The sequence below is a fragment of the Octopus bimaculoides genome, chromosome 2 (assembly GCF_046866305.1).
Source record: "Octopus bimaculoides isolate indiv1 chromosome 2, ASM4686630v1, whole genome shotgun sequence".
NCBI classification, from domain to species: Eukaryota; Metazoa; Mollusca; class Cephalopoda; order Octopoda; family Octopodidae; genus Octopus; species Octopus bimaculoides.
The window spans coordinates 170,580,265-170,594,375 of record NC_142929.1 but is presented as its reverse complement, the minus strand read 5'-3'; the positions used below and the strand labels follow the sequence as shown (position 1 = coordinate 170,594,375).

General features: G+C 35.5%; 1 protein-coding gene across 1 annotated transcript; it reads left to right on the top strand.

The window, feature by feature from the left end:
• The first annotated feature begins 13,142 nt into the window (after nucleotides 1-13,142).
• Nucleotides 13,143-13,754, top strand: LOC149137287 (uncharacterized). The gene has a single exon (XM_089339226.1). The coding sequence runs from the start codon at nucleotides 13,143-13,145 to the stop codon at nucleotides 13,752-13,754; it is 612 nt and encodes a 203-aa protein (XP_089195352.1).
• The last annotated feature ends 357 nt before the right edge of the window (nucleotides 13,755-14,111 follow it).

Genomic DNA, 14,111 nt, shown 5'->3' with positions numbered 1-14,111 from the left:
AAAAAGCAACATCATTCTTTTGTATATCTCGGGAATCCATATAAAAATAATTGCTTTTATAGAAGTGAAGCTAACCACAAAAACAACTCAATTGGAGAGCTGAAAATGTTTCGCTTTCTTCTCTTCCTGTTACTTCACTCTCTTTCTTGTTTTTATTCACTAAAACACACTCTCACACAGTTGATATTCAAACTCATTTCATGTCGTATAAGTGTCTGTTTAGTATAAAATGTTTGCTCTATTTTCTTCCTTTTCACTTCTTAAGAATTGACAAATTACCGGGAGAGCATCCATGGGAGTTCTCGAACTACAGGGCATAGCAGCCAAATCGCTCGCAATTCACAAACTGAGAGGAAACATTAATTGATGTAGTCTCTGATACAGAAGCAAGATTGTTTACTGTTATTCAATCAGGACTGACCTAAGGTTGAAAGTCAGCATCAACTACGAGTACAGCTACCGCAATCATCTTCGCAATTGTACGACTTGCTAGAAATAACAGCCAAATCACCTTCAAATCATATCCTGCCATTTTTTAAAAAGGAGTTATGCATAAATATCATGTGGTTCGTTCTGGATATATTTTATGTGAGTAAATGATGGAACGGTTTCGACTAATCACTCAAGAAACAGCAACAAATAACTGTCTGTACAGTTGATTCATTATTCCCTCCATTGATTAATGAACTGACTTTACGTCAAAAGCCCCCTCACCCCGTGTAGGTTACCACATTGCATTAGATACACTATGTAAGTAGGTATTGTGTGCCTTGCGATATTAGTCTTACATCTCTGCGTTCTACTTAATCAAGTATTTTTCTTTGTAAATAGGAAGAATCATTATATGATTACAATTTAGGATAGTCATTATATTTCCTATTTTCCAGCAACTGCCGGAGACAAAGGAAGGAGAATATGTCCATTCAACATTTTTGTGATAGCGAAATATCCGATAAACGACCAATTGTGTGCAAAGAATAGATTGCTGGTGTGTTTGAAGATGTAGAGTAACTGGAACCAGTTATGCTCCTGAAAAGGAATTAATGATAGAGAAGTAGCTGATTCAAATATTATTTAATATGCAGTTTTAGTTCAGGTCATCTTTTTTTTATTGTTTTTCTTCTGAGTCATTCTATCGATATATTCTTGGAGTTTCTCGATCCTGCGTAACCCGCTCTTTTAAATTTATCTTATTTTGGGGTCAATAGAATAACCTTCTTCTTCTTCTTCTTCTTCTTCTTCTTCTTCTTCTTCTTCTTCTTCTTCTTCTTCTTCTTCTTCTTCTTCTTCTTCTTCTTCTTCTTCTTCTTCTTCTTCTTCTTCTTCTTCTTCTTCTCCTCCTCCTCCTCCTCCTATTTAACTGGAACTCGGAAGAATGAACGACAAAGTTGACCTTGGAGAGATATGAACCCACAACATAAAATGTTGGAACAAATGTTAGAACAAAAAGCATTATGTCCAACAACATTCTAGTTACTGCCCCCAAATCACAGCCCATCACGAACTGAAATAATATCTGAAATTGTGGAGAAAAAAATTCAGTTCCGGTAAACGTTTTGATTGTTGTCATTGGTTTATAAATCCCAGAATGTTTTGAGAATATTTCGAAGCCATGATGGACAAAATCGGGTGTCATATTCGTAGCGAAAACGGTGAGAAATTTTCTGTGAATTGGTCTAAAACTATTATCGATATTTCAAAACAACTGTTTCACAGTCACGGGTTTCCAAACCCCTTGTTGTTTGGATGATTTGTGAAGTAATAGAAATACTTTATAGAAATATTTTATACAAACAAGGCATAATAATACTGAATAGAAACACACACACATACACAGACACACACAGACACACACACACGCACACACATGACGAAAAATGAAAAACTAACTGAATTTTTTATTGTTTGAGCGTTTGTTTGTTTCTGTTGCTATTGTTCGTTTTGTGTAGATTGTTAATTATTCATGATATTGATAAAATAAGAGCGAGTCATATAATTTAGTCTATACCTGACCAGATGAAATTACAATAGCGCTTACGTTTTTCTGGAAGCACAATATCACAACCGATAAGAGCATCAAACATTGTTCTGAATGTAAATAATAATGTTTGCACAATTATGCTTTATTCCTCTGAGGCCGATAAAAATAAATGCAATAATAATAATAATAATAATAATAATAATAATAATAGTAATAATAATAATAAAAACAACATTGATGTCAATCCAATCGTAAATACTTGAACATTGCTACGTCCCTAGTGAAAAGGAATCTGGAAAGTACCGTTACAAAATAGCAAGATAGCAAAGGTGATTAGAAATAATAGAGCACCAGAGTAAATACTGTAGTTCCTTTTAGCTGTTTCGTATTTCCAAGTACTGAGTTCGAATCCCGGCGGATCGATATAATAAGTGCTATTAATACGCGCTAGAGTCGATGAAATCGACAGCAGACACCCTCTTCAACAACTGGCCTAGTGCCAGGTAGTGAAATCAATAAATTTCTTTTACAAATATTCATATCAGCAGACAGTGTAACTGTCAGGATATAGAAACTGAAGAAATATGTTGCATTACATACATACACACATGCATACATACATACATACATACATATATGCATGCATATAAATATAAGTGTGTGTGTGTAATCACATGAGCAAACGGTGTAACGGTCACAATATAGAGACTAAAAGAAATGTGTTGCTATATATATATATATATATATACATATGCATATATATATATAAACATATATATATATGTATATATATATATATATATATACATTAGTGTATACATATACATATGCATTTATACATACATATATATATATATGTCTATTTATATATATATATATATATATATATATATATATGTATATATATATATATATATATATATATATAGCTATATACATACATAATACACACACACACACACACACACACACACACACACACACACACACACACATATATATATATATATATATATATATATATATATATATATATATATATATGCATCACGTGGTGATGTCGTTTGGAAGCAGATCGGTGTTTTTAGGAGTTTGCTAGCTTCTTGCACAATATATGGAGTAAAGTAGACGACACAAGGGAAAAGAGAGGGTAAGAGAGAAGGAGAGAGAAAGAATGAGAGTGAACAGGAGAGGAAGAGAGAGGGCGAGAGAGAAGGATTGACAACAGTAGTTGATTAGGACGACCTGTAAGGATGAACATATAAGTTCACCGTTGCAGGATTTGAACTCAGATTTGAACTCAGATTGCTGAGAATTTGGAAAAATACCACAAGACATTCTATCCGACGCTTAGATCACTCTGCTAAGCATGCGCGCACGCTCACACTCGCGCGCGTACACACACAGATATATATATATATATATATATATATATATATATATATATATATATATATATATATATATATATATATATATATATACGAGATTTGTCACCAGAGATATATTGGAAAATAGTATTCACTAGTATCGCGAACAACCGTTTGGCCAAATAATAATCAGTTATATGCGACAGAAGCAGTATTTGATTAAATAGCCATTTAAGTACCGGCTCGAAAGGCATACTTACTGTGTTATTCATCTGGAAATAATATTTCTTTTGAACGTGCTGTGCTTAGAAAAAACAAACAATATATTCTGCTTCTTTTACGCTTAACGGTTATTCGCAATACCGTTCATTATTCATTCACGGCTTTTATGAATATCATTGGCTATGAATGTCATTTAAGCATGTGGCTAGCTATTAGTACACGGCGTTGACAAACGCCCAAGGAAGCAGAAATGCATCATGCGTTTTCGCTAGATGACGCTAAAACTATTTTCCTCTCCTTCCGCTATACATTGGTCCATTAAACACAGAAATTCCATAAGAAATGTTATCACTGAACAACTACTGCAGTAAGTTTGCCTTTTAACAATGTATTTAAATTTAGTATGTACCATAGCTGACTCTCTCTCTTCTCTCTCTCTCTCTCTCTCTCTCTCTCTCTCTCTCTCTCTGTATATATATATATATATATATATATATATATATATATATATATATATATATATATATATAATTAAAGGATCAGCAAAATATGCTATCTGTGAGATTCTCAGCTTTTTTAGCTGCTATTTTTCTGAACTTCGGTATATGGTGAAGCAAATATTTTGTTGATCCCTTAATTATATTTATAAATATATGAACTTTTTTTGAATAAGTTCTCCACTAATAATGGTGCTTTCATACCGTTGGGCTTGGTAAAAATTATTAATTATTAATTGATTTATTAATTAATAAATTGATAATTCCTTTACCCTTTTAATTTGTATATATATATATATATATATATATATATATATATATATCGATATATATGTTCTGTCTTTGTATATATATATGCCTTTTTTTGTGTGAGTCTGTTTATGTGCGGGTTAGTGTGCGGGAAGGCTCTTGGCTTAGTGACTAGGGCGTTGCGCTCACGATCACTAGGTCGTGGTTTCGATTGTCAGACTAGTGGGGCATTGTGTTTCTGAGCAAAAACCCTGCATTTGACGTTGGTCCAGTCCTCTCAGCTGTAAATAGGTAAACTTGCGATGGACTGGGGTTCCATTCGGAGAGATGGTTAGTCTACCCGTCTAACCAGTGCCATAATTCGAAATCTACAATAATGCAATGAAGTACATTGTGACTAGCGATGTATAACGACACCCGATACTTCGGTCGATAGTGATACAAGAATATATATATATATATATATATATATATATATATATATATATATATATATATATATATATATATACACACACACACACATATATACATACGTATGTATGTAAATACGCACATGTGAGTATCTGTGTGTGTGTGTGTGATCATTACTGATCATCAATGAAACACTTGTAATCAGCAAGTAAATAAAATGGAAGGTGTTTTCTATCAAGTACAGTTGAACTCGATCACGTTTAGTTTGCGTCATCTTTCTTTGATTAATCGATTTCACTTGACGACAACTTGCCTAACACTTAAGCATCGAGTTGCTCTGTTTGATCGGAATTTTCTCGAAGGTCACCCGGTACCTTCGAGTATCCACATAAATCAGATTGTAAAGTGCAGTGCATTCATCAAGTCGTCGTCGTCGTCGTCATCATCATCATCATCATCAAAACCACCACCATCATCATCATCATCACCATCATCATCATCATCACCATCATCATCATCATCATCATCATCATCATCATCACCATCACCACCACCACCACCAACCACCACCACCACCACCACCACCACCACCACCACCACCACCACCACCATCAACACCACCACCACCACCATCACCATCAACATCACCATCAACACCACCACCACCATCACCATCAGCATCAGCACCCCGCCCCATCATCATCATCATCTTCATCGTTGTTGTTTTTATTTTTGTTGTTCACTAGAAAAATCGAAGTGTTGGTGGAGTGTCACGGTGGTGGTACTAGTTGTGTTGGCGTTTGTGGCGATGCTGGAGTAGACGGTCGGTTGATTGCTTGATGAGTTAGTGGTTTTCGATGTATTGTTTGTTTGACGATAAATGAAATCAATATAAACTGTTCGATCTCGAAGTTAGTTGATCGTTGAGAGTTGAATGTAGTGAGAATTTGAAAGTAAATATAGGTCTGGTACATAAAAATTCGATAGATATGGCTCATGATTATAAAGTTGGACAATGTACATTCCAGAAGTTTTGAGACTTTTTAGGAGAGGCAGCTATAACCGTTCTAGATAAATGTAATTTTAGTATATCATTACTTTAGTATATCATTACTTTAGTATATGATTACTTTAGTATATCATTACTTTATATCTAATAAGCTGACCTGCCAAACTGAAGGATACGGCTGTAGCAGTACTGACCTTCCAAATTGAAGGAGACGGCTGTACCAGCACTTAGAAGATACCCTACTAAACACTGTTTTTCATAAGTGACTAGTTCACAATCGGCATTTGAAGACAACTTGGAAGCTCGCTATGCAATAAAGTTTTGTGTTAAACTGAGCAAAAGAGCTACAAAAACTTATAAGATGCTCCAGACTGATTATGGATTAACTTGTATGAGCCGAGCATTCGTTATTCACTGGAACAAGAAGTCTCTGTATTGTAGAGAGGTGGTGAGAAAGGAGATGCATGAGAAGGAGAGAAACAAGAAAATTCACAAAGCCTATTTCCAGGGTACTTAGCGACGAGCATCCTGGTAACCAACAACTTGATGGAGGTGGGCATCAAAACTATCCTTCACCTTCCCTACAGTTCAGACCGTGCTCCTTGTGACATTTAGCTTTTCCCTCGACTGAAAGAGAACCCCAGAGGCAGTCGTTTTAAAGTAATTGAGAAAACGAAGGAGGCTCTGACAAGAGTCCTGGACACTCTTTACTCTCTTTTACTCTTTTACTTGTTTCAGTCATTTGACTGTGGCCATGGTGGAGCATCGCCTTTAGTCGAGAAAATCAACCCCAGGACTTATTCTTTGTAAGCTTAGTATTTATTCTATCGGTCGCCTTTTGCCGAACCGCTAAGTTACGGGGACGTAAACACACCAGCATCGGTTCTCAAGCGATGTTAGGGGGACAAACACAGACACACAAACATACAAACTCACACACACATATATATATACATACATATATACGACAAGCTTCTTTCAGTTTCCGTCTACCAAATCCACTCACAAGGCTTTGGTCGGCCCGAGGCTATAGTAGAAGACACTTGCCCAAGATGCTACGCAGTGGGACTGAACCCGGAAACATGTGGTTGATAAGCAAGCTACTTACCACACAGCCACCCCTTCACTTTCGAGAACTTCTATAGGGGTTTCACGAAGTGGCTGGAAAGTTTTAATATGTGTATTGAAGTCAGAGGATCCTCCTTTGAAGGTCATTAGAATTTTGTACTTAATAAAAGTCTCTCCTGAAAATATCTCACATTTTCTGCAATGCGCCTCGTAAATACTGAAAAGATAGTAAGACAAATAAAATATGGTAATCATATTGATGGTGTTCATTGTGACGATGATAATAGTGATGATAGACAGGTAAAAATAAATCAGTTAACTGGGCATATTTATAGTGGTGCACGCTTGGCCAACTTTCCAATTTTCTGTCTAAGCGACTTGTCGCCTATTTAGATAAATATATATGATTTCATACATCGTCTCACCAATTTCTATCACATTTCCCTCTTTATATATATATATACTTTTATACACAGGTATTCACGCACGCACACACACACATACACGCTCACACATACACACGCACACACACACACACACACACACACACACACACACACACACACACACACACACACACACACACACACACACACACACACACACACACACACACATTTCACATATTTTTATCGCTTTGATCCAACGCCATTTCCTATATCTTGTGTGCTGTAGGCGTTAATTGCTTAAGGCATCACGTAGTACCGGGTTTCTTATATAAAACAGATAAGAACATTATATCTCTACCTCGCGAAACACTCGTCAGTTACACGCTGCTCTCTTAGCTTATGGTCCCTGCTCTGCATTCTACTGTGATACACCCCGTGGGCCGCGAAAGTTAAGTGCTTTTGCTATTAATGTATTTGATCACAGTTGATAAGATTCAATTCAACGAATTTTGTTCACAAGGTTCATATGTCGAATTATAATGTCGACCATCTTCATTTATATATATATGTATGCGTGTATTGCTTTGGAAATTATTTAAGTATTTTTCCCATGTAGAATTTAAGTGGCAAGTTTCTTTTGTTTAGTCAAAACAACTCTTGGGGTTTGAAGGTTTGCGAATTAGGATATACGTGCATATAACATATTTACGCATGTGGATAAATTTGCATTCCTGTAGTGTGTTTGTGTGTGTGTGCTTGTGTGTGTGTGCTTGTGTGTAAGTGTCTGTGTATGTACATCCTCTATTACTGTTCATGTACGTACGTTTTCTAAGAGATTTTAGATGTCTGGAGTAATTAACAAAACAGCAATTCTCTTTGTTTGAGTCAGCACAGTTACAAAAATTTCTGAATATGTGAGTGTAATTTAATATGCACATATATGTGAGTGCATGTGTGTAATTTACTTTATTATCATGAGTGTACACGCCTCTCTACCTTAGTACAGCACTATGCGATCGTGATTATTTTTTTGTTTTGTTTGTGTTTATGTATATTCGTATAGTTATTTATGTAGTTGTTTATTTATCCGTGTAAGCATGTGTGCACTTATGTATGCTTTCCTCGAGATTTGTTAAGCTCTTCCCAGAATTCAAGCCGGACTATAACAAAATGACGAAGGTTCTTTTTGAATCAATTCAGTTCCTGGGATTTGTGAAAATGTAATTTAACCTATCTATCTATCTATCTATCTATCTATCTATCTATCTATCTATCTATCTATCTATCTATCTTGTGTTCATATAAATGCTCTCATATAATAGGATCGTCTATCTTTCTCTTAACGTGCATGTATGTGCGCATATTCTGTATGCTCATGGGATTAAAGTGTGTTTTGCAATAATCTCAGATGAAGAATCTTTGCAATGTTTTATAAATCTTCATTGTGCCTATGAGGAACTATAGAAACTAGTGTAAAGGTATTCTATCAGAACTTTTTATTCGAAATTCTGATAGATTTATAGAACACATTTAAATGGAATCGCCGTCTTATAGTACATTTCTGTCAGATGTAGTGTTCTGATACAACTGAAAAAATAACATAAATGGACCAATGTAATAATCCTCTTTGACAACCAAAACTAATAAACACAGTAACATCAAAGCAATCCTAGCGTCAATATCATCTGATTATACTACTGAAAAACAAAGATTCATATTGATTAATAAAACTATATAACTTGCTTTAAAAAAAAAAACGATCCTTATTATTGATATATAGAGAGCGATGAGAAGGACAGAGAGAAAATAAAGAGAGAGGGAGAGAGAGAGAGAGAGAGGGGGGGGGAGAAAGGAAAGGCGGCATTCGCATTCTAGCAGAATGAAAACGTTATTTATTTGACATTTATTTGTTATTTTTCCTCCCTCACCAAACATGTAACAAACACTAATATAATTAGGTATAAGAGAAAAATATATTTTGTTTGAAAATGTTGGCCGTTGAATTTGGCACATAGTGTTGGTTACTTTCCTGAATACCAGGTTCTTTGTACCAACTTCTTTCGAGTTCACATTTCGGTCAGAATTCAGTTTTGATTTTCATCTCTCTGGAAGACATAAAAAGCAAAGAACCTATAATGTTGTGGGAATAAAGAGGATATCGTTTCAATCACTTTGATCTGTGCTACTTACACGATAGCGCTGATAAAACATTATTTTCATTGAAATGTAAATATCATTGAAGTAGTTCTTTTAAACTGCGAGTAAATTCTTTTTCTTTTATGAATATATTTTATTTTCGAAGTACTGAAGTATTCTCTCTCCCCCTCTCTCCTCCTCTCTCACTATATACACACATATATATATATATATATATATATATATATATATATATATATATATATATATATATATATATATATATATATATATATATATGTGTGTGTGTGTGTGTATGTATATGTATATATATGTATATAAATATGGTATATATATATGTATATATATATATATATATATATATATATATATATATATATATATATATGTGTGTGTGTGTGTATATATGTTTATATACATGTATATATCTTTGTATTATATATATATATTAATATATATATGCTATATATAATATATAGGAGAAATAAGGATAAACACAAGTTTATATTATAGCTCCTACGCGCGCTTCACTATTGTGTTTGTTTGTTCATTCAGATGTTTAACCACAACGGATCACCAGGGAACAACGCTTATTACATTAAGTTACAGATAATTACAGGTCCTTATCTGTAACTTAATGAAATAAAGTGTTCCCTGATGATCCGTTGTTGCTGAGCATCTAAATGCACTTGCAAAACTTTTCGGAGGTCTCCAAACAAGCATAATAGGGAAACACGCGTAGGAACGATAATATAGAATCGTTTTTATCCTCATTTCTCCTACATATGCTCTGTAGTTCTTCACAACTAGTAATACTATTCAGTATATAAGTTACTTAACCATTATACAGAAAGTAGATTGGATTATGATACTCTTCGTGAAGTTCTTAACATACCTGTAGTAGACATGTATCTATTTGTCCCCGCAATTTTTACTAACAAATATGCATACATACATACATACATACATACACACACACACACACACACACACACCCATGGGATACATAAATTACACACACTTATGTATTTCCTTTATTTTCGTTCCCTCTCCCTTTGTTTTACCTTTCATTCCTTTGTCGAAAAGCGTAGGCTCGAAACGTCAATGACTTTTCCATTCTTCCCGAGCGTTAAACTAATACACCTGCTTTTTGTTCTCCCACCTATCTTTGTTTTTTTTCTGTTTTCTGTAAATTTGAACTCTATCTATCCATCCATCTATCTATCTATCTATCTATCTATCTATCTATCTATCTATCTATCTATCTATCTATCTATCTATCTATCTATCTATCTATTTATCTATCTATCTATCTATCTTTTTGGGAACAGTGAAACTTGAAGCAGATAAAGCCATAGATAAAACATAAGGGGTAAAAATTCGGTTAGAAAACTGCTTGGATAGAAAATGTCGAATGACACCCAGGGGATGCCTTCGACACTTTCTATCCAAAGGTTTTTTAAACCCAGTATGTAGAACTCTGTATGTGTGTAAGTGTGTGTGTTTGTGTGTGTTTGTATATGCGTGTGTGTGTGCATTTATGTGTGTATGCATGCCTATACATATATGTGAGTGTATAGATATAAACTCATGTATGCGTAGGTTTTATAGTAAAAAGGTAAAATAGTCAATACACAGGTGAGATGTAAATATTTATTCGTTTTCACGCTGATATTAGTCTCAGAGCCCAAAGACCCATGCTTTTGTATGTGCTGCTGTTTGCATAGCTGATTACTTAACAGATAAAATATAACATTTACACATGTTATGGATATCTTGTCTATCATATTATCACTTATGCGATCAACGGTTTACGCTGGGTCGCGAAACTGAAATAGTAACACGATAATGCTAATTTCAGAACTATGTTTTGTATATATACATCTATACGCATGTATTTCTCCGCCCCCTCTCTCTCTCTCTCTCAAAAATATATCTATGCGTCTTAAAGGGCGACAGAGTTGTAGTATCAGACGATGTTGTAAGGAGATAGTAAAAATAATTACTCCTACTGCATTTGTAACATCGTGGATTACTACAGTTAATCGATATGTATGTATGTATGCATGTATGTATGTATGTATGTATGTATGTATGTATGTATGTATGTATGTATGTATCTATCTGTTTGTCTGTCTGTCTGTCTGTCTGTCTGTCTTCAAATGTAGCAAACTAGCCATCTACACACGTTTTTTAAATATAAGAATACGCACACACACACACACGTGCGTGCGCGGCGCGCGTGTAAACATCCGACACCCCAGACACATAAACTTGTACAAGAGAATATATACAGGCACAAATATACATATATATATATATATATATATATATATATATATATATATATATATATATATATATATATATATATATATATATAAGCAATGTTAATTCTCTAAATGAAGTATTAACAGTAACTGCACGATAAAGTGTAGTATATTGCCACTTAAGTGTGGCTGACCCCTAGGGGTGGATGTTACTGTTGCTTTTAGCCCCAGGAGGACATCTCCTCCAGCTGGCTTATCGACACACGACTGTGTCCTGTTTGCCAAGGGAAGTTATCCCTCTCACCTCGATCTGCAGCACGAACGTATCCGGATTTCAGGGTTATTTCCCTTCGTCGGCGTCCGATAGCTGCTGACCTTGGTGAGAGAGACAAAAACCTGGCAATCTTATATCTTCTTTTCCAGTGAAATTCTTCACTGATATCGAAAAGGTGAAAACAAGCAATGTTAATTCTCTAAATGAAGTATTAACAGTAACTGCACGATAAAGTGTAGTATATTGCCACTTAAGTGTGGCTGACCCCTAGGGGTGGATGTTACTGTTGCTTTTAGCCCCAGGAGGACATCTCCTCCAGCTGGCTTATCGACACACGACTGTGTCCTGTTTGCCAAGGGAAGTTATCCTGAAATCCGGATACGTTCGTGCTGCAGATCGAGGTGAGAGGGATAACTTCCCTTGGCAAACAGGACACAGTCGTGTGTCGATAAGCCAGCTGGAGGAGATGTCCTCCTGGGGCTAAAAGCAACAGTAACATCCACCCCTAGGGGTCAGCCACACTTAAGTGGCAATATACTACACTTTATGTATATATATATATATATATATATATATATATATATATATATATATATATATATATATATATATATATATATATATATATATATATATATGGGAGAATATACAAATAATAACAACAGACGAGGACAGGTGGTGTAAATAACAAAAGTATATATTAGTATGACGCTCGGGAATACGGAAAGTCTTTGACGTTTCGAGCTACGCTCTTCAACAGAAAGAATACGGAGACAAGGAGAAAAACACGGAGAAAAAAAATTGAATAGTGTTCAGTCAACGGTCAATCATAATAGAGATAGATAGATAGATAGATAGATAGATAGATAGATAGATATAGATATATATATACATGCATACATACATAGTCTACCTATTTGATACTATGGTTCAATATGATGCCGACCAATCGGACGCAATCGGACGCAATCATAAACGAGCTATCACATGTTCACTGGTCTTTCACACATGCACACACCTCCTCCAGCACCAAAATATCTTGGCAGATGTTTGTTGACACTGTCACAAACATATGTGCTAAATACACTCCACCAAGACCTGTGAAGGAAACTAAGTGCAGAATTCACCAAAACAGAAACACGATTATCAGAAAAAAAATATAAGCAAAAGAATTAACAAACTAAAATACTGCCAACAGCCACACATAAATTCGACGGGTATCACCTTGCTCCAATCCCAAAAATGAAGACCATCATCAATTACCAAAGAACGGCTGAGGAGAAATGGGCCATTGAGAAAAGCAAACTCAACCCCAAAGTGTTCATCTCTTTTGCGAAAAAGTACAAGGTCTCCACTGTTGGCCCTGTAATTGATGAAAATAGCAGTCTCCAAGATAATGCCAAAACCATGAGTGAGATACTGCAGAAACAGTACTGCTCTGTTTTTAGCGAGCCTGATATGGCCGATCTGGACTGTATCAGTGATGTTAAACCTCAACACACTATATCGGATATAACATTTGGCGCCCCTGATGTCTTAGCGGCAGTAAACGAAATTAAACACAGTTCAGCAGTAGGTCCTGATAGGCTCCCTCCTTGTATCCTGAAGGTGTGTCGACACCAACTTGCATCTCCTATTGTTAATCTGCGGAGGAACTCACTGGATGCTGGTTATATTCCTGAAAACTTTCTGCCCCAGTCTGTTGTCCCAGTTTTCAAAAAGGGAGACAAGTCTCTTGCAGTGAATTACCAGCCGATCTCGCTCACTTCTCATATCATCAAGGTATTTGAGAGGGTGGTAATAACCCAGTTTCTTGAAAGCAACAGACTGCTGAATCCCAAGCACCCAACATGAGTTCCGTAATGGAAGGAACTGTCTAACGCAGCTCCTGCATCAACTTGAGGACATTTTGAGAGCTTTGGGAGAGGGCTTGAATACTGATGTCATCTACCTTGATTTAAGCCAAGCCTTTGACAGGATGGATCATAATATCCTCTTGAAAAAAACTATCCAGCATTGGTATCTCCGGAAAGTTACTACAATGGATCAAATGTTTCCTGACTGTAGAACCCAACACGTAGTCGAAGGAGTAAAATCAAGCCCAGTCATAGTCAGACACTGTGTTGGGCCCACTTCTTTTCATCGTCTACATCAATGACATTACTGGCATCGTCAAGCACAGCAACATAAGAATCTTTGAAGATGATTCCA